Source organism: Equus przewalskii, chromosome 4 (genome assembly GCF_037783145.1).
Source record: "Equus przewalskii isolate Varuska chromosome 4, EquPr2, whole genome shotgun sequence".
NCBI classification, from domain to species: Eukaryota; Metazoa; Chordata; class Mammalia; order Perissodactyla; family Equidae; genus Equus; species Equus przewalskii.
The window spans coordinates 25,038,098-25,065,236 of NC_091834.1; the positions used below are offsets into that span (position 1 = coordinate 25,038,098).

Below are 27,139 nucleotides of genomic sequence, written 5' to 3' on the forward strand. Positions count from 1 at the left end.
CTTGTAGGATGTTCATTTGTTCTCACTTCTCTGCCTTTGAGAGTGACGTTGGTTAGGAGTATTAGTCACTGTTCCGAAGATTTCATTCTTCACTTAAAAATATTGCCATTGCTCATGTTATGATGTAATAAGTAATTCATTAGAATGATAGCTTTAGGTCCCTACACATGCATTCTCTTTTAATTCCAACCTGAAACCTGGGTAATTGAGCTTGCATTGTGTGACAGGCCTTCACACTCACTGTCGTCCTTAGTGATGACAGCACTGCTGGAGGTGGGCACTGTTATTATCACTGTTTTACAAATGAAAAAACTGATGGCCTTGCCTACGGTCACAGCTAGAATGAGGGACAGTCCAGAAGCCCATGGTCATACTTCTACCCTTCATGCAGTACCTCTTCCCTTCCATTCTGGATACACAAGGTAGAAAAGTGAAACCTGGGAGAGGCCCTGTGACTTAATAAGGAGCATGAGACTGGGAAATGGAGGAGCAGGGACTCATGAAGGCTTCTTCCTCTGTCCTTGTCACCTGTGCTACCCAACCACCTTTGTGGCTAAGAGGGATCCTCTAACCTTATTCATTGCAATTGTGCAATTGCTTTCAACTTTGTAAGGCAGTTTCACATCTGTTACTTCATTTGCTGAATTCACAAAAGCAGCGATCCAAATTGAAAGTCCATGTTCCCTAAACATTTTTACAGACTTTCCTTCCTCCATTCCAGACTCTTTGCTGCAGCTTTGAGAGGTCTTTCCTTTCATGGGCCTCAAGTCTGGCACGAGGCTGGGTGTGTAGTGGGGATGGGGCCATGGGTGATCTTCAGGAGTCTATGAACCCGCTAAATTGTGTGAAAAGTTTTATGTGCATATGTGTATGAATATTTATCTGGAGAGGGTTCCTAGTTTTCATCAGAGCTTCCAAGTAGTCTGTGACCCAAAAAGGGTAACAAGTGTCAGATTCCTGGGGTAAAGAATGGATTTTGGCAAGCTGGGCCTCAAAACAAGGAGCAGGGATGCTGTGGCAGATGGGCATGGCGAGGGTATCTGGAATCAGGAGGCACCTCACTCATTTAGGAAGATCCCTACTATGGTGGAGGATGCCACCTGCAGGTCTCAGTTTTTCTACATCACATTGCCTTGAGGAGAGCCAAATGTCAATTCTGCCATGACTGTCACCCCGATGCTATTAGCCTTCTATTGAACTGGCCGGTGGCCCTGGAAGACTATGTTACATCGTTGCCCCTCCTGATCAGAGCAAGGTTGCAGGTTCCTTCAAGTCCCTTTTTTACCAAGACTCCAGCTCCCTGGAGTTAGATCCCTAGAAGCACCAGTGATCCCAGATGACGGGAGCCATAATGAGGTCCAGTCTGCTTCACAAATACCAGTGCCCCCATTTTCCTCTCCCACTTGGAGATGGGAGGCTTGATTTCTTCATTCAACAAGTGTTTATTCACCTACAGCGCTCCAGGCATTGTGCTAAGTGCTGACAGTGAAATGATAAACTTACAGTCATGGATCCTGTCCTCTTGCAGCTCACAGTCCAGCTTGATGAACACCTGCTGGTGGGGAGCAGCCTCAAGCTCAGATGAAGGGGAGGCCCTTCCTTGGCAGAACTTCAGACAGTCCCTCTGCAGTGCAGTCGGGGCAGCAAGCCTCCCAGGTGAAGAATGCGGTGTGCATCTTCTGGGTAATGATCACAGGTGATCAGCCCAGCCTTGCAGTGTAACGTCCTCTGGCATGAGCATGAGGCTGGTCCTTGTCATCACAGAGCATGTGTAGTGGAGATTAAGGGCAGGGACTGGAATCCTAATGCTTATGTTTACCTCTGAGTGCAACCTCTTGTGTGTACTTGTCAAGCAATTTCCTAAGCCTCCAGTTTTTTCCTATAAAATCAGGAAAATCTTATTTGGTTGATGGAAGGATTAAAGTGAAACAACAAATGGGGAAAGTATCTAGCACATGTAAGTGCTCTGTAATGGGAGAGGTGAAGGTTTTGGTATAGTGCTTTTATGTGAGGAAACAGGCTCACTCTCCTAAGTAGTAGAATGAAAACCCAGATCTGTCCAAGCTGTCACCACCTTCCGGTATCCCTCCTCTGCCTGGTAGCCCGGAACTTTCAGCCAGCTGTATGTGTGTGCATGCATGCATGTGCATGGGATGCACGCACTTCTCGCTGTCCCAAGGTCCTTCAAGGGGAAAAGATGTTGCAGCAGCAAAGAGGAACCAAGCCTCAATTACAAGCCTCTGAAACCTAAATGTTCAGAGAGATTGGGTTCTCCTTTCTTCTGGCCTGTTCTTGGTTTAGTGCCCCAAGGAGATCTTCCTGATTCTGTACCATCCGTAGACTCTTGTGGTTTTCACAGGATCATCCACCAGATGCAGTGCTGGTCTCATGTCAGTAGGGAGCACCCCACTCTTTAAAGTATTGTCCATAGGAGAATAAAACGCGTACCCAGCAGCATAATCACACATCCACCCATAATCCTAAACATTCCCAGCAGTTCCGAAAACTGATGGGGCTGACCTGCCTTTCAGACCGTTTCCTCATGGAGGCCATAGGAAGTTGTCAAACACTCTATGCTCAGCTGCTGGGAACTAAAAAGGGGACAATAAACAAGGACCGTCCTGCTCTGCTGGGTCCCCCAAGAAGCCCCCCAAGGCTCTCCAGTAGCAGGAAGGAGGGCCATGCTCCCTCTCTGCAGCTGAGCTAAATGTTCTGAGACCTTGTGTGCTGAAAAATGTCTTTGTTCTGCCCTGACACTGAACTCATTGATGGTTTATAGAACTCTAGACTGGAAATCACTTTCCTACTGAAATTTCAAGGCATCATTGTACTGTCTTCTAGCTTCCAGTGTTGCCTCTCAGAATATCATAGCCGTTGTGATTCCTGTTTCTTTGTGCGTGGTCTTGTGTTTTGTATATGATTGCTTTGCGAGTTGTAGGATTTTTGTTTGTTTGTTATGATAATGGGCCTAGGCTTGGGTTGTCTTCCAATCTGGAAACTCGTGTCTTTCAATTCTAGGACATTTTCTTGAATTATTGTTTTTTTGTTGAGGTCATAATAGTTTACATCACTCTGAAATTTCAGTTGTACATTATTTCTTGACTGTCCCCACATAAGTGCTCCTTTTCAGCCCCTGTACCCACACCCTTACCCCACTTCCCCTGGTAACCACTGAACTATTTTCTTTGTCCATCTGTTTGTTTATATTCCACTTATGAGTGAAATCAAATTGTGTTTGTCTTTCTCAGACTGGCTTATTTTGTTTAGCGTAATACCCTCCAGGTCCATCCATGTTGTTGCAAATGGGATGATTTTGTCTTTTTTTATGGCAGAGTACTATACCATTGTATATATATACCACATCTTCTTTATCCAATCATTGGTCAATGGGCACATGGGTTGTTTCCATGTCTTGGCTGTTGCAGAAGCTTTTTAGTCTGATGTAGTCCCATTTGTTAACTTTTTCTTTTGTTTCTCTTACCGAGTAGACAGGGTATTCGAAAAGATGTGGCTAAGACCAATGTCAAAGAGTATTCTGCCTGTATTTTCTTCTAGGATTTTTATGGTTTCAGTTCTTACATTCAAATCTTTAATCCATTTTGAGTAAATTTTTGTGTATCATGCAAGATAATGGTCTGCTTTCATTCTTTTGCATGTAACTGTCCAGTTTTTCCCAACACCATTTATTGAAGAGACTTTCCTTTGTCCATTGTATGTTCTTGGCTCCTTTGTCACAGATTAACTGTCCATAGATGTTTGGTTTTGTTTCTGGGCTTTCAATTCTGATCCATTGATCTGTTTCTGTGCCAGTACCATGCTGTTTTGAATACTATAGCCTTGTAGTATGTTTTGAAGTCAGGGATTATGATGCCTCCAGCCTTGTTCTTTTTGCTCAGGATTACTTTGGCTATTTGGGGTCTTTTGTTGTTCCGTATTAATTTTTGGATTCTTTGTTCTATTTCTATGAAGAATGTCATTGGGATTTTGATTGGGATTGCGTTGAATCTGTAGATTGCTTTAGGTAATATGGATATTTTATTTATATTTATTCTTCTGACCCATGAACATGAAATACCTTTCCATTTCTTTATGTCTTCTTCAGTTTCTTCAATAATGTCTTATAGTTTTCAGTGTAAACGTCTTTCACCTCTTTGGTTAAGTTTGTTCCTAGATATTTTATTCTTTTTGTTGCGATTGTAGATGGGATTGTATTCTTGATTTCTTTTTCTGCTAGTTCATTGTTAGTGTATAGGAATGCAGCTGATTTTTTAAATTGATTTTGTACCCTGCAACTTTGCTGTAGTTGTTGATTATTTCTAATAGTTTTCTTTAGGGTTTTCTATATATAGAATTACATCATCTGCAAATAGTGGAAGTTTCACTTCTTCCTTTCCAATTTGGATTCCTTTTATTTATTTTTCTTGCCTAATTGCTCTGGACAATACCTCCAGTACTATGTTGAATAGGAGTGGCAAGAGTGGCACCCTTGTCTTGTTCCTGTTCTCAGAGGGATGGCTTTCAGTTTTTCTCCATTAAGCATGATGTTGGCTGTGGGTTTGTCATATATGGCCTTTATTATGTTGAGGTACTTTCCTTCAATACCCATTTTATTGAGAGTTTTTATTGTAAATGGATGTTGGATCTTGTCAAATGCTTTCTGTGCATCTACTGAGATGATCATGTTACTCTTATTCCTCATTTTGTTAGTGTGGTGTATCACATTGATTGATTTGCAGATGTTGAACTATCCCTGCATCCCTGGAATAAATTCCACTTGATCATGGTGTACAGTTCTTTTCATGTATTGCTGTATTCAGTTTGCCAACATTTTGTTGAGGGCTTTTGCATCTAAATTCATCAGTAATATTGGTCTGTAGTTTTCCTTCTTCGTGTTGTCCTTGTCTGGTTTTGGGATTAGGGTAATGTTGGCCTCATAAAACCTGTTAGGAAGCATTCCATCTTCTTCAATTTTTTGGCATAGTTTGAGAAAGATAGGTACTAAATCTTCTTTGAATGTTTGATAGAATTCTCCAGAGAAACCATCTGGTGCTGGACTTTTGGGTTTTGGGGGAGGTTTTTGATTACTGTTTCAGTCTCTGTACTTGTGATTGGTCTATTCAGATTCAGTTTGGGGAGGTTGTATGAGTCCAAGAATTCATCCATTTCTTCTAGGTTATCGAATTTGTGTGCCTATAGTCCTTCTAGTATTCTCTTATAATCGTTTGTATTTCTGCAGTATCTGTTGTAATTTCTCTTCTTTCATTTCTAATTTTATTTATTTGAGCATTCTCTCTTTTTTTCTTGGTGACTCTAGCTAAGGGTTTGTCAATTTTGTTTCTCTCTCAAAGAACCAACTCTTAGTTTCACTAATCTCTTCTACTCTTGTTTTAGTCTCTATTTCATTTATTTCTGCTCTGACTTTTATTATTTCTCTCCTTCTGCTGACTTTGGGCTTTGTCTGCTCTTCTTTTTCTAGCTCTGTTAGGTGCATTTTAAGATTGCTTATTTGAGATTTTTCTTGCTTGTTGGGGTGGGCCTGTATGGCTGTGAATTTCCCTCTTATGACTGCTTTGGCTGCATCCCCTAAGAGTTGGTATGTTGTATTTTCATTTTCGTTTGTCTCCAGGTATTTTACAATTTCCCCTTTGATTTCTTCAGTGATCCAGTGGTTGTTCAATACATGGTGTTTAGTCTCCACATATTTCTGACTTTCCCAGTTTTGTTCTTGGTTGATTTCTAGCTTCATAGCATTGTGGTCAGAAGAGAGGGTTGGGATTATTTCAATCTTAAATTTATTGAAGCTTGCCTTGTTTCCCAACATATGGTCTATCTTTGAGAATGTTCCATGGGCACTTGAGAAGAATGTATATTCTGCTGTTTTTGGATGGAATGCTCTCTATAGACCTATTAAGTCCCTCTGGTCAAGTGTTTCATTTAAATCTGCTATGTCCTTGTTGACTTTTTGTCTGGATGATCCGTCCATTGAAGTAGTGGGGTGTTGAGGTCCCCTACTATTATTGTGTTCCTAATTTCTCCCTTTAGGTTTGTTAATAATTGCTTTGTGTACTTTTGTGCCCTGGTGTTAGGTGCATATATATTTATAAGTGTTATGTACTCTTGGTGGAATGTCCCTTTTATCATCATATACTTCCCCTCTTTGTCTCTCATTGTCTTTTGTAACTTGAAGTCTGCTTTATCTGATAAACATTCGTATGGCAACACCTGCTTTATTTTGTTGGCCATTAGCTTGGAGTACTGTCTTCCATCCCTTTACTCTGAGCCTGTGTTTGTCTTTGGAGCTGAGGTGCGTTTCCTAGAGGTAGCATGTGGTTGAGTCTTGTTTTTTAATCCATCCAGTTACTCTGTCTTTTGATTGGAGAATTCAATCCATTTACATTTAGAGTGATTATTGTTATATGAAGGCATAATGCTGCCATTTTGTCTTTTGTTTTCTAGTTGCTCTGTATTTCCACTGTTTCTCTTCCTTTGTATTTCTGACTACCATTTCATTTTGGTGGTTTTCTGAGGGGGATTTCTCAGTTTTCTCTCTTTTTGTGAATTGTGGCTCTGCTCTGATTTTTTGTTTGGTGGTTATTGTGAGGATTGTATGAAAGATATTGGAGATGAGATAGTCCATTTTCTTATAGCTGCTTATCTCCATTATCCTAAGGGGGTTCCTTCCCTTTCCTCTCCCCTTATGAGTAATTGCTGTTACAAATTGTTCTGTTTTTAATTTTGTGAGTTTGTGGCTAAGTTGAAGTGGTTATCGTTACTTTTGATGCTTTCTTTCCCTTTCTCTTTTAAGTTGTAATTGAGCTTTTGACTTCCTGTTCTGGTAGAGAGCTGCAGGTTTCTGATCAGGTCTGTCTATTTATCTCCTTCCTCAGAGATTTGTAGACCTTTGCCTTTTTGTTGCCAGTGTGAGGGCATCTTTAATTATTTATTGTAGGAGAGGTCTAGTGGCAATGAACTCCCTCAGCTTTTGTTTATCTGGGAAAGCTTTTATTTCTCATATCTGAAGGAGAGTTTCACTGGATAAAGTATTCTTGGCTTTCCCCTCCAGGAAAGTGAACCTGAGTGGGCTCAAAGCTACCATGCCTGTTCCTGCAGCTGTCCAGGACGTGTTCCCTCTTTGGGGGCTCAGCAGCACTATGAATTCTTGTGTGCATGCCTGGGAAGTATTTGCCCCAGCATGTAGATCTGCTGGGGTCTCTGCTTACAGTCTGCAGTCCATGGGGCTGCTGTACTTGGTGGCAGGGCTTCCTCACTGGGACCCAAGCTATGGCTGCTCCTTGGCAGCACAGGGGTGTGGTGGGCTCCCCTTCCCCACTGGGAGAGCAAATGTGAGCGTGGGCTACGGGTTACCGCTGCCTCCTCCTACGGTCACTCCAGTGCATGTTCCCACTTTCTGGGCGCTTGCACCAGGTTGGAACACGTTTGTGTGTGTGCACAGGGCTACTAGGAGAGAGCAGGGTGTGCTCACCTATCTCTGCTACTTCCCGGGGGGCCAGTCCATCCACCCTCAGATATATAGCTGCATGTGTCTCTCAGGCATCCTGTTGTGCTGTGTGGGCTTCCTCCAGTCAGTGAATGTCCATTTAGTTGTAGTTCAAAAGGGGGAGGGACGAAGGGAACAACTCACTCCACCATGTTGCTGACATCACTCTCAGCATCCCAGTTGAAATTTTGTTGAATTATTAATGTTTTTTCCCCTCTGATGTCCTTGTCTTTTTCTTGAACAGCTATTATTTGGAAGTTAAATCTCCTAATATGGTCTCTAATTTTTTCTTGTACTTCACACCTTTTGTCATTTTGCTTTACTTTCCAAGAGATTTCAACTTTATTTTTGAAGCCTTCTATTAACTGTTTCATTTCTTTATTTCCACGAGTTTTTCTTGTCCTTAGGGTATCTTTTAAATATATCCTCGTCTTATTTCTTGGTTGCAATATCTTATCTCTCTGAGGATGTTAATTTATTCAACAAATAGTCATGAAGTGCTTACTCAACACCAGACACTACTCTAGGTGCTTGGAATCCATCACTGAACAAAGATCCTTACCTTGTGGAGTTTGCAGTACAACAGGGAGTGACAAACAATAAACATAAGCAAATTTTTTCATATGTTATAAGGTCATGAAGGGCCAGCCCTGGTGGCTTAGTGGTTAAGTTCAGTGTGCTCTGCTTCAGCAGTGCAGGTTTGGTTCCTGGGCACAGACCTACCCACTCGTGTATTCGTGGCCATGCTATGGCAGCAGCCCACATACAAAATAGAAGAAGATTGGCAACAGATGTTAGCTCAGGGCAAATCTTCCTCAGGAAAAAAAAAAAATGATAAGGTAGTGAATAATATGGAAAAAAGATTCAGTAAAGCAGAATAAGAGGGATTGACATTGGTGAAGAGAACGTAGGTTACAGTTTTAAACAGGATGATCAGAGTAAGATGAGAGACAGTGACGTTTGAGCCAAGACTTGAAGAAAAGTAAAGGGTGTTGGCTGGACGAATATATTTGGAAAGAGCACCCACACAGAAGGCATGCCAGTGCACACAGCCCTCAGGTGGGAGCATGCCACTCATGTTCAAGGAAAAGTGGGAAGCCTGGTTGGAATGAAGTGCACGAGGAGGAGAGTGGTGGACAGAGGAAGACCAGGCCTCCAGAGAAATCACATGGGGGTGGAAGGCCGTTCTTGGGAATTTGGCTTTTCCTCTGGGTGAAGTAGAGAGCCACTGGAGACTTTTGAGCAAAGGAAGGACACTACCTGATTTATGTTTCAAAGGGATCATTCTGGGAGTATGCAGCGTAGAAGCAAGGAAACCAGAAGACTAGCCCACGAAAGAAATGGTGGTGGTGGCTCACCTGTTCTAGTTAGTTAGGAGTGGAATTGGTGAGAAGTGGTCAGGTCTAGATGTATCCTGAAGCTAGGGCCAGAAGATTTCCTGACAAGTAGGTATAGAGTACAAAAGAGTAGATGAAGACAACTCCGAAGTGTTTGGCCCGAGCAACCAGAAGGGGGAGTTGCTGGAAGCTGAAATGTAGAAGAGGTCAGGCAGGAAGATCAGGGCCCAGTTTTAAGCATATTGAGTTTGAGATGACTGTTAGACATGGGAAGTCTGGAGTTTAGGAAGAAATCTGGGATGGAGCTGTCATTTGGAGTTATTTGCATATTGTTATTTAAAGCCAGGAGACCAGATGAGCTCCCCAAGGAACTGAGAGTCAAGAGGACAGGGAGGGGGTCAAAGACAGAGCCTTGGCCATGCCAGCATTGAGAAATGAGGGAAGAGAAGAACCAGCACAGGAGAATGAGAAGAAGCAGTCACTGGGGTGGGGATATGTTTCCCTGGAAGCCAGTGAGGAAAGTGTGTGTGTGTGTGTGTGTGTGTGGAGAAGGAAGTGATAGACTGTTACTTCTGATAAGCAGAGAAAGACACAGAACTGACATTTAGATTCCGCAGCCTGGAGGTCATTGGCGAATTTGTCAGCAGAATAAACAGTTTAAAGGGGTTTTGTTACAAAAGAGAGGAAAGAAATGGGGCCATAGATGGTAAGAGAAATAGGATCAAGAAAAAAGTTGTTTTTTTTAAAGATTGGCCCCTGAGCTAACATCTGTTGCCAGTCTTTTTTTTTTTTTTTTTCTTTTTCTTTTCTTTCTCCCCGAAGCCCCCCAGTACATAGTTGTATATTCTAGTTGTAGGTCGTTCTGGTTGTGCTATGTGGGATGCTGCCTCAGCAGGGCCTGATGAGCGGTGCCATGTCCACGCCCAGGATCTGAACTGGTGAAATCCTAGGCCACCAAAGCAGAGCACACAAACTTAACCATTCGGCCATGGGACTGGCCCAAGAAAAAAGTTTTAAGTTCAGAAAAATAACAGCATGTTTTTGTAAGTTGATGGATGTGATCCAATAAGTAGTTAAAAAAATGATGTAGAACAGAAAGGGAGAAGTGCAAGTGATGTCTTTAAGTAGGCGGAGGAGATGGGAGTTAGCACCTGAGCGGAGTATCAGCCACTGAGAGGGGCTTGGATATTCAACTTTGGTTAGCAGATGGGCCCAGATGCTGGTGCGTGGGTAGTTTGGAAGTTCTTTTGTGATTTCTTTAATTTTTTCAGTGCAGTAGGAAGCGAAGCAGCATCTACTGAGTAAAGATTTTGGATTTTGGTTTTGAAGAGAGGAGAAAGTATGACTATTGCACAGGAGAATGGGAGAACGAACGAGTGGTTCTCCAGCTTCAGCATGCTCAGAAGTCACTTGGAGGATTTGTTGAAACACACATTGCTGGGCTCGTGTCTGATGCAGTAGGTCTGGGGTGGGGCCAGAGAATTTGTTTTCTAACAAGTCCCAGGGTGATCCTGATGCTGCTGTCTGGGAACCCCACACTTGAGGAAAACATACTCTTGGTTCTCCTGGTTCCTCTGGTCACTCCAGAATGGCTGGTCTGGATGCAGGGTGCCTGGAAGTTGGCATTACAGCATCAAGGGCCACATGGTCAGGAACATAGGTGAAACCACTTAGTGGGTTGAGTGTTTTTTTCCAGCCGTGTTCAGCTTGCTTGTTAGTTTATCTGAGTTGCTTTTTCCTGTTGGTTGGCTTTATATTTTATCTTTATATTAGAGGGTCCACCAGTTATGTGCTGCAGAAGGCTGCACAGAATTGTCAGGGGGACTGAAGCTGATTGGAAATTCTGGTCCACGTGGTAAGGTCTGGCTGGATCTTTCAGTTAGGGAACCACCAGGGTCAGTTTCTAGGGCCCGTCAGTCCCTGTTGAGCCAACCTCCAGTGTCCTGCCTGCAGGTGGCAGGAGGGAGTGAGGGAAGTGAGCTGGGTAGGCACCTTCACTAGATGGCACTCTGACCTCCAGCTAGATCCAGTGTCCTCTGGGCCCAGGACCAGAACTCTAGGGGAAGGGTGCTGCGATGCTCCTGGGTAGGTGGGGGAGGCATCTGGAGAACCAACTGGTGTCTAATCCGAGGTGGACCTAGCCTCCTCACTGCCACCCGGAAGCCCTGGGTGCTGCCCAACTCACAGCCCAACTCACAGGTGGGGCTGGGGTGGGGGCTAGGTCACTGCCAGGCTGGCTTTTGCTCTCTGTACTGTGGGCTCAGTGCTCCCTTCCTCCATCTTCCTCCTACCCAACTCCCTCTGCTCAGTCACTGGTCACCTTTCATCTGCGTTTTGGCTTCCTCAAAATGTGTGACTGCTTCCTCCTCTCTGGATTCCATGCTTTTTGTAGGCATACACCTAGCGGCACGGCTGCATTCCAGCAGACCTTGGGGGGAGTCCAGTTGCCCTCAGCCTGGGCTCCTGGCTGGGTTTGAAAGGCCAGGAACAGCCGGTTATTTTTGAGCCCACGGGGATTTTTCACCTCTGCAATTTTCCTATACTTCTCACTAAGCTGTACCAAGTACTTCCCAGATGTCGAAATCATCCCATAGGAGCCGAATTGAAGCACCCCTCTACTCGGTTATGAGCATCACTGTTGTGTGCTGAACAGGGCTGAGTGAGGAGTGGGTGCTGTTTGTCACTGTGAACACCCCTAGACTTCTCTGGTTTTCGAAACTTTCTAACATTGAATTATCTTGCTAACATCTTGATTTTGTGATGTTTTCCAATATGGAAATCCTGTTTATTTTTGTTAAATGGAAAAATTCATAAATGATTATTCTTCATAACACTTATTCTGTGTTTACAAAACACCATAATTTCTCAATTGCTTTACCATCAGAAATAGCTGTTTCTGGAAGAACAGACCTTGGAAGTCAACAAGAGCAGAAGTGAGGTGGCTTGGGGAGGAGGGAGGAGAGAGGGAAGGGGCTGCAATGGCCTGCAGTCCAGCTGCACGATAAAGCCACCCTCCCTTCCTCTCCCAGCCTCCCCCAGCTTGAAGAGAATGAAGCCTTGTTACAGGCATGAGCTGATGCCTGAAATACCTGCGTTCCACATCCAGAGAGAAGGCCTTGGGTAGAAGAAGCTGTAGTGTTCTCAGTAACTCGTCTGTGTTTCTGGAGACTGACAAGCATGGGCTCTGACATCACACACTCCGGTTCCAATCTGGGCTTTGCCATCCTCAGTACTGCCCTTTAGGGCTGCTGGGAGGATTAAATAAAATAATCCAAGCAAAGTACCTAGCAGTACAAATGTTCACAAAATAAATGTCACCTTTGCTGTTAAACTAGGGATTAAGTAACTGACATCAGATGATTTCTAAAGAAAAAAGTTTGTAATAATGGAACTGGTTGCTTCTGTAGCTGGTGCTTGCTCAGGCAGCAGTGGGTCAGCCCCAACCCCCCAGGTAAACCAGCTTTTATGGGTTCTTTTTTGCAGTTCAGCACTGCTTCCCTGTTCCAGGAATCAGAGGGAGCCCTTCCTTCAGGGAGCTGCTTGCTCCTCCGACTTAGATGCTGCAGCTTCAGCGAGCACACACCCAACATACGGCCAGCTCTTCTTAGATGTGGCATTTAATTTAAAATTAGCACATATTGAGTCATTGGTAATGTTCCCAATGGCCTACTCAAGGGATATAGCAACAGGGCTTCTTCATGTTCTTTATTCTCGTTTCTCATAATTTTAACAGGTTTAATCGCTTGAGTGCATTTCGTTTCTAATGTATAGTAATAATATAGATCATTTATTGAGCTGGGCACTGTGTGAAGCATTTGACAGCATCATCGCATTCAGTTATCCCATTCAGTCCTTCCAATAGCCTGTGCGGAGCTGCTTAGCCACATTTTACTACCTATGAGGCAGTTCAAGGTCATACAGCTACTGAGTTCCAGGGCAGTTTTCAACCAGATCCAGATTTATGGAAGTAGCATCAGACATTTCAAGGTCAAGAATAAAAATGGAACTAATTTCCATTCTTGCTGAATAGCGACGGTAATGGAGGAAGATAAGCCATTCGAATAGGCAGAGTGTGATAGCACATCTAAGGCTTAGTGGACAGAGACAGCAAAGCAGCAGCCAAAAGATGTGCTCAAAATCTAAGCATTAAATCACTCATGTGAGCTTTATATTCTTGTTTTATACCCTGTTCGGACAAGCATGTTTCTCAGTGTTTCAACCTAGGATACATTTGAAGGAACAATAGAATGTAAATGTGACTGCCTTTCCCCCTAATTAATTAGTGAGTCTAGGCAGTGATCATCCATGGCTATCTGGAGACAGTAAACATTGGGTACCTTCTGATGGAAATACACACCAGCATCCCTGAATAGACTTTCAAAACAAAACAGAAAAACAACCTGTATCTGATCAATCTTTTATATCTGTCTACCAGTTTACAAGACATACAAATACCATGGAGATGAAATCAACAAATTCCAGACTGTGGGTATATCTGTAAGACAAATGACCTAGTTTCTTTCAGAAAAAATAAAAATAAAAAATAAGAAAACAAAGTGATAAAAAAGCAATGGAGGGCAAACCTATAGATTCAAAGAGATAAACTTCATAATATGACCTTATTTGGATCCTGATACAAAGAAATTGTTTTTTTAAAACTGCAAGACAGGAGAAATGTAAATACTGACTGGATCTTTAAAGATATTTAAAAATTATTGTTGCTTTTAATTAAATGTGATAATGCAACATGCTGAAATACTTCTGGATGAAATGTCTGAGACTTGCTTCTAATTCAGGGAAGGGCCAGAAGGAATATAGATAGATGAAACAAGATTGACTATGAACTTATAATTGTTGATGTTTAGTGTTGGCTACATAAGAGTTCATTATTCTAATCTGTGTTCTTATGTATTTTTTGAAATTTCCTCTAATTTGGATCCAATTGAGATTGGGACCATGGGGATACAATGGTCTGGAAAGGATGGTGGGAAACCAAGACTCTGACACACAGGAGTAGTGATTAGGCAAGAAGGGATGAGATAGGGCAGAGAAGGAGAGCTGTGTCTCTTGGAAGAAAAGCAGTGTGTTCAGGGGAAAGCTCAGAGGTGTAAAGTGCTCCAGATTCAGTGTCCTGTGGAATGGAAGTACAACCACCCTAAGGCCATGATGCTTTCCCAAACCAGACATTATTTCAGTCTGATAATCTCTAATTTAAATTGATTACTCAGGACAAGCATCCAAATTATCATCAAAACTCTAGGCCACACTATTATTTATAAAATAAATAAATGAATTTATTAATTCATTCAAAGGTATGGACTTCCTCCAAGTTCCTTGCAGTATTAGTGATCTATTGCTGTGTAACAAATTACCCCCAAAATTTAGTGGGTTAAAATAAGAGTAAACATTTCTGTTTCTGTGGGACAGAAATTCAAGAGCAACTTGGCTGGGCAATTCTGGCTCAGGGTTTCTCATGGGGTTGTAGTCAAGATGTCACCTGGAGCTGGAGGAATACTTCCAAGACAACACACCCACTTGGCTGACAATTTGGTGCTCCTGTTGGCAGGAGGTCTCATTTCCTATCTCTATTAATTTCCTAGGGTTGCCATACAAAGTTCCACAATCTGGGTGGCTTGAAACAACACATTTGTTCTCTCACAGTTCCAGAGGCTAGAAGTCTGAAATCAAGGTGTCTGCAAGGCCATGCTCTCCCTGAAGGCTCTAGGGGAGGGTCTGCTCCATGCCTTTCTCTTAGCTTCTGGTGTTGCCAATCATCCTTGGCACTCTACCAATCTCTGCCTCTGTCTTCACGTCTGTTCTCCCTTATGTGTGTGTCTGAGCCCCTTTTCTTCTTCTTACAAGGACACCAGTCATATTGGATTATGGGCCCACCCTACTCCAGAATGACCTCATCTTAGTTAATTACATCTGTAATTACCTTATTTCTAAATAAAGTCACATCCTATGGGTCTGGAAAGGACATGATTTGGGGGGGTCACTACCCAGCCCAGTGCTCTGTCCATGTGGGCCGCTTCATAGATTGCTGCTTAAGAGTCCAAATGACATGACAAGTGGATTCCCCACAGCAAGAACTGAAGAGAGCCCAAGGCTATTCTTTCATGGGCAGACGTCAGAAGTCACACACCATCACTTTTACAGTATTGTATTTGTTATGGAAGGGACTAGACAAGAGCACAAATATCAAGAGGTGAAGAACACTGAGGCCCATTTTGGAGGCTGGTTTATATGATTCACGTGATTCCTCCACTTGAAAAGTACACTTGCCCCCTCCCCAGGGCCCCTAAATGCTCGTCCCATTACAACATCAGCTTCCAGTACGCTGCTGAGGCACAGCGTCTTTCAGCTTCTCAGGAGCTCTTTTGTTTATCTGAACAGTTGTCTGAGGTATGACCCCAGAAGTTTCTTTTAACACAACTCTTTAACAATGGATTGTACAGCTACACTCTTGCCTTCGTCTTTATACCATATTTTCCTGACAGTACCGTAGGTTTTATCTTTGCCTGGAAGCCATTTCTTAATTTTAGCATCATTTGCCGTCTGGAGGGTCTGAGAATTTTCAAAACCAACAAGCTCTGATCACTTTATGTTGACTAGTCCTCTCCTTAGCTCTTCTCTCATCTCACACATTTTACTATAAAGAGCAAGAAGCCAGACATCTTTAATACTTTGCTTGGAAATCTCCTTGTAAGCTACCCAGTTCATTAGGTACAGTTTCTGCTTTTTCTCTTGAAAGAGGTATCATGCATGACAGGCCATTTAAAAAAACATTTTTCTGTATCTGCTTTGGGTTTCTCCCTCTCTTTCTCTCTTCACACACACACACACATCTGCTGCATCATTTAAAAGTAAGTTGTAGACATTATGACCCTTTACCCATAATACTTCATTATGCATCTTCTAAAAATAATAACCTGCCACATCATCACAATACCAATACCACACTGAGAAAACTAATAATGATTTCATAATATTATGTTGTATCCAAAGCATATTCAGTGTTCCCCAATTAACCCAAAAATGTCTTTTAAGTCTGTATTGTTCTTTTTTTAGGCAGGATCCAACCTAGTTTCATGGTTTATATTTTGTTCATCTCTTCTAACCTAGGACAATCCCCCCACCACCTGTTTTTTGTTTTGTTTTTAATGATGGTGATTATCTGAGGACTCTAGGACTGTTGTCTTACAAACTCCCCCAATGGATTTGTCTGATTCTTTCCCCATGGTGTCATTTAACTTGTCCTGCCATCTCCATTTCCTGTAACTTGGAAGTTAGGTCTAGACGCTAGAGCTACATTGTCCAATATGGTAACCATGAGCCACATATGAATATTTGAATTTAAATTAGTTTAACGAAGATTAACTTAAATTTAGAAATCCAGTTCCTCCATCTTATTGGCCTCAATTCAAGTGCCAAATAGCCACATGTAGCTAGTGGCTACTGTACTGGACAGTGTGCAAATATAGAACATTTCCATCATCACAGGAAATTATACTGATTAAACTGCTCTAGATGCTTAATTATATCCAGGTTAAACATTTTTGGCATGACTACTTCTTAGGTGATATTTGGTACTTCATATTGCATCACACAAGGAGGCTTGGCTGGGAATTCCAGGGTGCCCTGAGGGACTTGTAAACTGTGCACATGTAACTAGAAAAATCACTGTCTCCTGAGCCCCCACTCCAGTCCTGTCGACCTGGATCCTACATTCTGTGATAGAAAAGATTTCTAGGGAAAAGAAAATAGAATCAGTGAATTTTAGAGCTGAAAGGGAACTTTGACACTGTTTTATAAACAGCTGAGGAAACCGAGGCCCACAGATGTTCAAGACTTGCCCAAGGTCACTGACAGTAGTTGGAAGCAGAGAATGACCTTCAATAAACATCTTCTTGGGGCCGGCCTGGTGGCACGGCAGTTAAGTTCGTACGTTCTGCTTTAGCAGGCCCAGGGTTTGCCAGTTCGGATCCCAGGTGTGGACATGGCACTGTTTGACAAGCCATGCTGTGGTAGGCAGGTAGGTAGGTAGAGGAAGATGGTCATGGATGTTAGCTAAGGGCCAGTCTTCCTCAGCAAAAAGAGGAGGATTGGCAGCAGATGTTAGCTCAGGGCTAATCTTCCTCAAAAAATTTTTAAAAAAAATTAAACATCTTGTTACTCCTGGCCAGACTCATATTAGAGTTGAAAATACCTTGTGGCAACTGAGATCAGTTGGTACTGCTAACACTATTAATAATAATTGTAAAATACCTTTTATTGAGTGCTTAACAGTGTTAGGCACTATATTTAGTCTTTAATCCTCACAACCACCCCAAGAAGTAGGTTACTAACAGAAACTATGATTAACAGGAATTGATTTTTTCAGGTAATAAGAAACCTAGAATTGCTTCATTGGTTTAGCAGTTCAACAATGTGAAAGCTGGTATTTCTGTGATTATCTTGGCCTTTCCATCTTGGTCACAGGATACCTGCTGCAGCTCCAGGGATCACATCAATGATCAAAGCAGGATGAATTGTCATGTGGCAGTGCCAGCAACTCCAGTTTGATTTGGGAGAAAAGTGAAATCTTTCCCAGAGACCCCAGAATAGACTTCTTTCATTGGCTACAACTATATCATAGGACCAGCTTTATTGCAGAGACTGGGAAAAATGACTTTGATGTGCAGCTCGTCCAGCTTCTATAGAAGAGAGAGGCAAGGGAATGGAGATTGGATGAAACCAAGCAACAATGGAGGTGTTCCTGTCCCCGTGGTTCAGATGAGGAAGCTGGTGCTTAGAGTGGCAAAATACCTCACCCAAAGTTAGTAAGTGACAGATGCTTTGACTCCAAAGCTCATGATGGGTAAGACATGTTCACTGAAGAACTGTGATGAGGATTCTGATGTTGCCTGAGCCTGGGGCTGGTTCAGACAATTTAAGAAGAGGTAGGATCTGTGTGTCCTCAAAAAACAGAGGAGAGGCTGCCCCTTTCAGTGAACTGAAGAAGGCCATTCAGGAGAAGAGTTGCTGCTGGTATCCACAGGTGTTTGGGTGAATGGCTACCTTAGAAAACTTGTACTTACGCCACTCTTAATATATATTTAATGCTATATTTTCTGTATCTATATATTTAATGCCATATATATTCAGTGCTATATTTCACATATATTTCATAACTATATATTTAACACAGTATTTCATATTTTCTCCATAACCTTTTCTTTTCTTGCCATCCATGGTCTTGCCAACCACACACCCTTCAAGGTGTTTCCTACAGTTGGTGAGGGGTTCATGTAATAAAATCATGCAAACTCGAACAAAAAATGAGGCATCTTGTTCCCCCTTCAAATTATGTGAACTAATATATATAGTGTTGGCAAAGGCTGGTGGAATAAATCAGTATAATCTTTCTGAAGGTAATATGTGTCAAAATCTCTAATAAATGTACAGAAGCTTTGACCTAGCAATTTAAATCTAAGATTTTATTCTGAGGAAATAAATGGGGATTAATAACAAGCATGCTTAGCACATTATTCATAATAGAGAAAAATTAGCAACAACTTGTGCAAAAAGCAAGTTGGAGAAGTATATTAACATGAAGTTAAAAATGAAACAAAAACACATGTGGTAAAATTATAAAGCGAGGGGATTGTAAACAAAATGTAGGATGATAGTAGGGATGGAAAGGGTCAGAGACTCACAAGGGCCTCAGTTCTGCTTCCTAAGTGGGAGGGGAGTACATGTGTTCATGTTATTATTATATTTTGTCCGCATCATCCACAGTTCTGCTAACAAACTGTGAGGCATTGCAATAAAGATTGATTTTTCTTGGGAGCCACCGTCCTGGGAGTTTGTAGGAGATTTCGGCTCCACAGCCATCCAGGGACCCAGGCTCTGGCATGTTCCACAGCCTGGGAATCCTCCACCGGGTCCTCTGCATCCAGGCTCCAGGAAAGGGAAGGGGAGCGGGAGCCTCTAGGCCAGCAGAGTGGTGGGGCCAGGCCCTAGTCACCTGGTGCCTCATCCCTCTGCCAGCACGGCCCACCCGGCCCATCTCGGGCGGTGGTGCTGGGAGCGGTGGGCCCAGCAGGAGGGGAGCAGACTGTAGCTGGCATCTGCTACAACTTCTTATGCATGAGATACAACTCATTCTTTTGAATATGTAAAATATTTTATTTAAAAATGAAAAGCCTACAAGTTCGGTCAGAGAGGGTGGGTTGAATCAACTGTGGAGCAGCCATGTGGTGGGGTACTATGTACTCATTAGAGGGAAGAGGCGAGAGAATGTTTAAATGCCAGGGAAAAAATGGAGAAAAACGGGCTACAAAAGATTCCTATTTTGATCCCGGGCACGTGTCGTCAGAGCAAGAGAGCTGGACAACACGGAAGCACACCCAACTGTTACCTTGGGATACCTGGTCGCAGGCCCTTTTCCTTTTCTTTGTGCTTTCCTGTGCAGTCTACATTGCGATGAGCACGTATCATTTTCGTAATTAGATAAAAAAATAAAGGCATAGGTTTGGTTTTCTTTCGAGTAAAGAATATTAGCAGGGCCCCCAGTCAAGATATGCTAAGCAAGGTCCCCCTCCCGCAGCTGCCTTGGGGCCGCCCCCGCGCAGTCAGGACCCGGGGCTGCCCTGCGCCCGCCGCCGGTGCCCCCGCCTCCCGCCCGCGCTCGCGCTCACGCTCTGGCCACAGAGCCGCGCCCTCGGGGCCCTCTCCCGGGTTCTCGCGGGGCTCGGCGCCGGCGTGGTCCCTTTAACTCTCATCAGACCCCTGCGTGCGTCGGAAGCCCCCCTTTGTAGATGAGGAAACGAAGACATCAGCAGTCCCATAACCCCGGCGTGGGGTGACGCTGCCGGGCACCCAGAGACTGGCCCCGCCGCCCGCGCTGCGGGGTCTCGTGTCTCCTGGACGGTGGGCGTGCGCCACGTCAGGAGCGTCTGTCCATCCGTGTCCGCCGTCGCCCCTGTGCCCGTGTCCCGTCTCCTAACACGAGTGCGAAGCCGGATGCCTTCACCCAGACCGGAGGGTCACGAGACCAGCCCTTCGGAGGAGGAGGAGAGGATGGCGAGTGCGGGGGAAGAGGTGGGCAGAGGGGGCTGATCTCCAAGGGCGGAGCACCCGGAGCTTCCTCCTAGGCTCTGGGGCTGGGACAGCGGCCGCCCGCCTGTGGAGAGGGGACAGAGAGCGAGCTGGGGGGCTGTGAGGTGGACGTGCCCTCCCCAGAAACGAACGACAGCTTCAGGGCCTGACAGACCGTTCCGCTTCGCCTCCAGGTCTCTGTGAGAGGGGGACGACTGCCTGGAAGGAGGGTCCCTGGCTTTGCGTCTCCCCAGGGGAGCGGAGAAAGGGCGGGAAGAGCCGCGCAGGGCTTCGGCCCCCGCCCTCCTGGCAGAGGAACAAGCAGAGGGAGAGACCGCCGGCCGGCCTCCCGAGGAGACGGGAGCCCTCACCACCCACCAGACTGCTCTCAGTAGATCCCCTCACCCTCCTACAGCCCCCTTCACCTTCTGTAACTCCCCTCTAGGCCCAATCATAGCTGTGAGGTGGAAGAGGGCCTAATCGCCTTGGAGTACAACTCCTTTACATTTGAGTGGAAAGCTTGTTCAAGGGCACTCGAGTGGTCAGCAGTTTTGGGGGGATGAGGATTCTGAGGACAGGATTTCTGCAATCAATCTCTTTGTGCACCCACACTAAATCACACTGTAAAGTTCTTCCTGACAATGACAGGCATGAAGAGGTGAAACTATTGCCTTGTCCTCCCTTCAGTTGCTGATAGCAACTTCCTCCTTGCAGGGATAAGTGAGTTTCCTTGGAGAAGTTGGTGAGAGCTACAGAACTGACAGACGGAGACTTCAGGGCTGGTCCTGTCATCATCCACCAGGCTGGGAGAACCTGATCTTGGGAGCCCTCCTGAGATCCCACTAGACCTGCTGTCTCTTCCCTTGGGTGTTCCTTAGCAGCACCTGGATGCCATTTCAGGACTGACCATCCAGCATCTCTGGAGATTGAAATGAAATGCTGACCTACAATGGAAGGCAGCAACCCTCACACCCAGCCTAAGGAGTGCCAGGAAGCAAGTACCTTTTTACCTCCCAAGACTGTTGATTTGTAGTAACCTTAAGACTCTGAGCTTTGTTATCGAAACCTGCAATATCAGAGGTTTAGAGAATTGGGTTGGTTCACTAAAAGTTGTAAACTATGTCACAGGAGCTTGAATTTTACCTTCAACCTTTTATAATTAACCTGATTTTAACCTCACTGGGTCGTCTTATAAGTAACCAGCCAAAATATAAGAGCTGAGCATTTTCTTATGCACTCTTGCCCCACACTGGCCAATGAAGTAGCCACTAGCCCTAGGAGTTATTGCAGACTTGAGATGCGGCTGCTCCAAGTGGAGACTGTGCTAGTGAGCATAAAATTCATACTGGATTTTGAAGACACTATGGAAAAAAAGAATGTAACATCCCTTAATGTTTTATATTGTTACATGTTGAAATGATAATATTTTGACATCTTGAGATATTATTAAATTTCACTTTTTAATGTAGGTAATGAAAATTTAATATTACATTATATTTTTAAGGGACAGCACTAGCCTAGAACATACATCTAAAAGCATTCCTCCTTGTAAAGTTTAAAGCAAGATGACAAATTCCTTCCTTCTACAAAAACATGAGGGATTATTATTTTTGTAAGGGCTGTGACCAGACACTTTTCAAAACTACATGCTTCTTATCAATTTCCTGTGCCTGTACAATGAGTACCGGGTCTGTGGCAAATGACTCAGGGACTTGAGGACCTCAGGACTGATGGTGATTTCCAGAGTCACGAGAGGAAGACAAAGCAGTCCTCTCCAGCATCCATTCCTGTGACTGTTTAAAAGAGATGGAATGACTCTCCTCCTCCTCCATCATACTCCTGGGACCCGCATGTGAACACAAGTCGTCCTTCGTAGAAGTGAAGCCTGATCTTCATGGCTCATGCCAGAAGGGGAAATGCAACAGGACCCAACTCTAATCCCCTTCACCTTCTTGGGCAGCAGAGGGAGGGGGGGTGTTGTGTTGATAATAATCCCTGAACCCACTACACCATTTTTAGGAGGGTTTTGTGCCCAGGAGTGGAGCAGGAGCCTTTCTGGACACCGCAGAACAGCCAATCTGAGACAGGAGCATTATAATAAAAAATTGCAGGGGGAGGTGGGACAGCAAACGAAACACCCAAAGTGATATGAACATAACAAATACTGTTTACAATTCATGGCTTGCTCTGGGTTGCTCACAGATCTCATCCTATATAAATGGTGGAGGAAAGATGGTTGCTCAAGGTTTCTCCTTCCCAGCTCCGATTGGCTCAAGACTTGCGACTGAGCAACACACCCCAGTATCTGAAGTTAAGGAGCATGGTAAGGGTGGTGGAGTGTATGGGACACCCCTCAGCTTCTTTTTTTACATGATCACGGTCTGAAAGATGAAGAATACATGGAGGATGTATTCAAAGGAGATTCTCTCCCCTTACACCATGGATCTTGTATCCTGACAGATGGGCAAAGGATTGGGTGGGAATTCACTTCCTCTTGCCACTGTGCTTAAGTTTCTCTTGCTCAGAGAAATGTGGAATGAGGGAGAGCAGAGTATTATTAACACTTGTTGAGTATCCAAATGTGCCTGATACAAGCTTATTATAATCAGCAGGTAGTATAGTTCCCATTTTATAGTTGAGGAAACTGAGACTTGAGATCATCTGGGTCATTGAGACTTAACTCACTTGCCCTAACCAACAGCAGACTCAGGGCTGGAGCAAGGCTGTCCATCTTCAGAGCCAACGGTCTTTCCAAGACACCACAAGGGATAGTTATGCCTGCAAGGATTGCCCTCACATCTACTTGGTACTCTCATTTTTGGCATTAAAAGAATGTTAGAAATTAAGAATTCAAACTATTAACCATCATTTTAGCTGAGAGGTGCCTGGGCGACTGGGTTGAAAGGCTGGTGTAATCTAAGTCAGGAGAACACTTGGCTGAGCTGTTTTCCTCTAATGCCAGAGAAAACTTCCAAGGGAGGGATTTGTGGTGCTGGTCACTGGGTCATTTCTCTCAAGTCCTTGAGTTTCCATTTTGCACAGGATCTCCCTATGACCTTGGATCACGACCCAGGGGCTACAGGAAAGCTATGAGAGCCCAGACTATAAACGTTCTGACTGATTAGAAAATGTCTAACCCACTTTTTAAAATTAAATAATGATGCCAACAGCCCACCTCCCAGCACTTTCCCACACAGAGCACTCCCTTTGCAAGAAAGGGGGCTTCAGGGTCAATTCCTGCAGCCGGGGATCAGGGGTGGGGAACATGCATCTATGGCATAGTTGTTTTCTGGCATCTGCCCACGGTCCACTCCTGCTCTCTGGGCCTTCGCATGGAGTTCGACAGCTATCACCTCCCCAGCCGCCTTCTCTGCATTTTCAAATTCCATCTTCTCAGATCTGTTTTCTCCATCATTCAGTCCCAACTGCCATCTTCTATTTCAGAAATTACTCAAAATTTCTGTTCTCATACTTTTTTGCCTTATGAGCTGATAGAGATTTCTTGAAGTTCAATGAAATTTGGGAAGGAGAGATAAAAGCGAACACTCAGTTTGCCATTGCAAGTCATGACCTCTGACTTGTAAATGACCCTGCTTCTACCTTACTGGGGAAAGCTGACCAGGTTGGGTGTCCAGATTAGCTCTGTTTTACCATGAGCAAACTGACTGACCTCTTCTGGCTTATTTCCTGTCCTGTTTTAAGACAGCAAATTATAAAATGCTTCTTTATAAACATTATTTCAATTAGTGATTCATTTAAATGCAGCCTAACTATAGCAGCTATATCCTGTGAGAGAAATACAGTTTTTGACCAGGCAGAGCTAGCTTTTAAAGTGAAGGGTCACCCACCTATGGAAGACAGATCCAGGCCCCAGGTTAACTAATGTCAGTATTAGCTGTCAGTTTACCTAATTAATGCTTCTGTCTTCCTACCAGCTTTGGATAATTTCTTCCTTAGCTAGATTTTTTTAATGTGTTGGTGAACCAAAAGTTCCTTATATTCTTTGATAGCATCTAATTGCCAGTTCTCCTGAGATTGGGAGAACGCCACTTCACTCCTACCCCTAACCCAACTGAACTAATGACACCCACTCACTCTTCCTTATTAGAAACTTCATCTCTACCCTCTTTCCCACTCCCCAGCAAAACAATCAAAGCACATGCCCAAATTTATTTTTATTTTGCATACATAGGAAACAGGACCCTATCGAAAGAGAACAAAAAAGAGAAATGAGCCACATGTTGCAGAGGAAAAACATGCACAGATCTGCTCCAAGTTCACTCCTAACCACTGACTCTATGGGACTCCAACACACCAGGAGCTGGACTCACTTTAAGAGGGGGGCATAATCCACCAACGGCACGGAGGAGACGAGACGACAGGAAAATGTCATCACACATGAGATTTCCACACACAGTATGTGTTCACTGTAGCAGGTTCTCACCCAGGTGCAAGGGAAAACAAAATTTATCTTACACACATGGGAATGTGAAATTGTGGAGCACTACCTAAATCATTCAGTCTCATAACATCATTTGCTATCAAAAAGGTAAACAAAACTTAGTAATGGACATTTGGGTGCCTATTCAGCAGCACCCTGATCCACTTTCAGGGGCAGCTCTTAGTGTGCTTCTTTATTAAAACAACTAAAGGGAGAAATTGAAGTTAAAAATGCAAAACAAATGACCTGGGGGAAGAGAAACTTTTTGGATCCATGTTTGGTTGTAAACAGCAAATGTTGTGCTTTGTCGTCTCATCTGAAATCAAGGACCTGAGTGTGGGAAGGAACTGCACTCAGGGAGAGGAGTTGGAGGTCACATGAGGGTGCTCAGAGACACCGGCAGCAGCATCTGTGTGCACAAACTGTGTTTCCAAGAGTGTTCTTTTGGCTCCAAGCATTTCTCATGGAATTCCCCAGGAGGCTCCCAGATTCTCCATCCTTAGAAGAAGGTAGGTCTGAGTGGTCACCACAGCCCCATTCTGATTCCTCACCCCTACTCCATATATAGGTGTCCCAGCAGAGCAGGCACACCAAGACTCTAGTCTGGGGGATGAAAAGCACTCAGTATCCACTCCAGCGAGATGTCCAGATGCTCAAGTTCAAAGAGTAGCAATTTCTCAAGAGGCTCTGATTAGGATTCGTTCATTTAAAAACAAGCCCCCCATCAGTCCCTCGCCTCTCCCCTCCCCGCTGCCCATCCTAATACTACACACGTACCAGGACCTACATGTCTTGGCTATGCTGCTTTACCCCTCTACACGTCACCGGTCAGGTCTTGGTCTGGGTTTAAATACACTATCAGTACTACTCACTACTCAGAGGAACAGGACTTCCTTGCTCACTGTCAGCAACCCTGGTGACTCCTTGTAAGATCCTGGGAGGAGATATGTTTCTTAGCCACCATGTGCATTTCCAACCACATCTTCTTTATTCTAATTTTGATTAAGTTGTCAGTGAAATCAATTCAGCACTTTTTGAAGAAATTTACCTGCAGTCCTGGGATTTAGCTTTCCTGTCTTTTTCTCAGCAAGCTGCTCCTCTTCAGAGCGCAACGCACACCTGCTGAGATCAAATAAACCAAGGTCCCGGCCTATCCAACAGCAGGCTTGAAGCCCTGCTGCGACACTTCTCTCCCAGGGGTGATAAGACTTCTCAGATGTGCCTTTCTGCTTTGAAAGTGTCCATCAAAATCCAGCACCAGAGCTGCCTCAGGGAAGAGAGTGGAGACCTCTGCTCTTGGTCAAAGACCAGGGAGCTGCTGACATCTAGGGAAGACACACTCAAGACTGACCTGGAAGGACAGAACTCTACACGAGCTTCCATAAATGAACTAAAAAGGGGGAAATGTTTTTTCCCCCCAAGTCTGACCAAGAGCTCATAAAATGCAGTGTTCCAGTTTGGGGCAGGAAGCCATTTCCCATTTAAATAAATTTCCTTAGTGATTTTCCAATAGCCGGAGACATCCAACTTGGCCTGATTCTGGATCCTCATCCACTTGAAGGGAAAGCCATACACAGAGCTCTCCCACCCTGGCTGTGCAGACGGGAAGCCTCTCTCCTCTTCAGTAAGTGAGTGGAGATAGAAAAGGGCTAAGAGGCTTCTTCTCCACCAAATGTCTCTCTAACAGCTGCTTGAAGAGGAAGACTGACAGGACAACAGGCTCAAACAGCTGACCCCATGGGGCCTCTTTCTGCCAGGCTGCTGGCTGTGTGCAGGGCCTTTCCATCTGGTGGGAAGAAGCTTGCCTGGGAGGGGCACCTGGCCCCCTCCATGTGCTCACTGTGCTTACCCACACACACCGGCTCTGCCCTGACTCCTCCTCTTGGTCTCTCTCTCCTAAGGATCTGGGTATGCCACTCTAAGGAGCTGACCCTTGGAGACTGTCCACACTCTGCCAGAGCACAGATTATATCAGAAACGGAAGGAGCAGAGGAGACAGAGGGTGATTTCAAATATTTGTCCTCCATAGAAAACTTGAAAGGGAGCTGTGCTTGCTTTGAAGAGATCAAAGAGGAATTTTCCCTCAGTAGTTCATAAGACCATTCCTGGAAGTGAACATTGATGAGGACAGGGAAGGTGGAGTGACAGCACCTCTCCCTGTCTCCCTGGCAACTGTCGCACAGGCAGTGTCACAGTCAGCACTCCTGCTACTTGGCCTTCACCACCTGTTCATACGGGGGTGGGGGAGTGTTGCAGTAGGAAGGGGGTGGTGGGTAGGCTGTGCTTCCCTGGGGTGAGTTGGGCTGGACCTGGAAAGCCATCGCCATGGGATTCCCGGCAGGATTCATCCCCAGTCCTCCAGGGTCACTGTAATACGGCAGCCCCGGCTGCTGGGATCCTGAAAGACAGACCAGTACATGTGAGCACAGCAGAGAAAACCCACTGCCCATCATACCAGAGCACGGCCAGGCTGCAGGGGCTGTGGAGACCACCACCCCAATCATTCACTCAAGGGCCAACATGCCCAGACACGGTGGCCACCTGGGATAAGGGACAAACGAGTGACACACAAGTCCTCGGCTTCATGGAGCTTCTGCCCTCCTGGGATGCAGACGACTGACAGCACACACAAAATCACGAGGGTGGCTAAGTGACAGGAAGGACTTAATAGAATCAGGCCTGGTACAGGGCAGTGGCATGGATGTCGCTGATCGAAGCCTGAATGATAACCAAGGCAGCTCTGTGAAAAGCTGGGGCAGTGCATGCTGAACAAATCTCCAA

The 27,139-nt window shown here is 44.5% G+C and overlaps 1 protein-coding gene and 2 long non-coding RNA genes across 3 annotated transcripts in view; 2 read left to right on the forward strand and 1 right to left on the reverse strand.

Annotated features, from left to right (window-relative positions):
* Nucleotides 1-1,526: 1,526 nt before the first annotated feature.
* Nucleotides 1,527-18,299, forward strand: LOC139083001 (uncharacterized). Its single transcript, XR_011539440.1, has 2 exons — nucleotides 1,527-1,656; nucleotides 17,317-18,299. It is a non-coding gene; the product is annotated as an uncharacterized lncRNA (long non-coding RNA).
* A 1,216-nt stretch (nucleotides 18,300-19,515) lies between these two features.
* Nucleotides 19,516-21,385, forward strand: LOC103541340 (uncharacterized). Its single transcript, XR_542450.2, has 2 exons — nucleotides 19,516-19,920; nucleotides 20,632-21,385. It is a non-coding gene; the product is annotated as an uncharacterized lncRNA (long non-coding RNA).
* Nucleotides 21,386-24,077: 2,692 nt separating this feature from the next.
* VOPP1 (VOPP1 WW domain binding protein) overlaps nucleotides 24,078-27,139 on the reverse strand; it is a 108,151-nt gene continuing 105,089 nt past the window's right edge. The window contains exon 5 of the mRNA XM_070617282.1: nucleotides 24,078-26,756. Coding sequence (XP_070473383.1) covers nucleotides 26,566-26,756 — 191 coding nt within the window. The 3' untranslated portion in view covers nucleotides 24,078-26,565. The remainder of the gene's footprint in view (nucleotides 26,757-27,139) is intronic.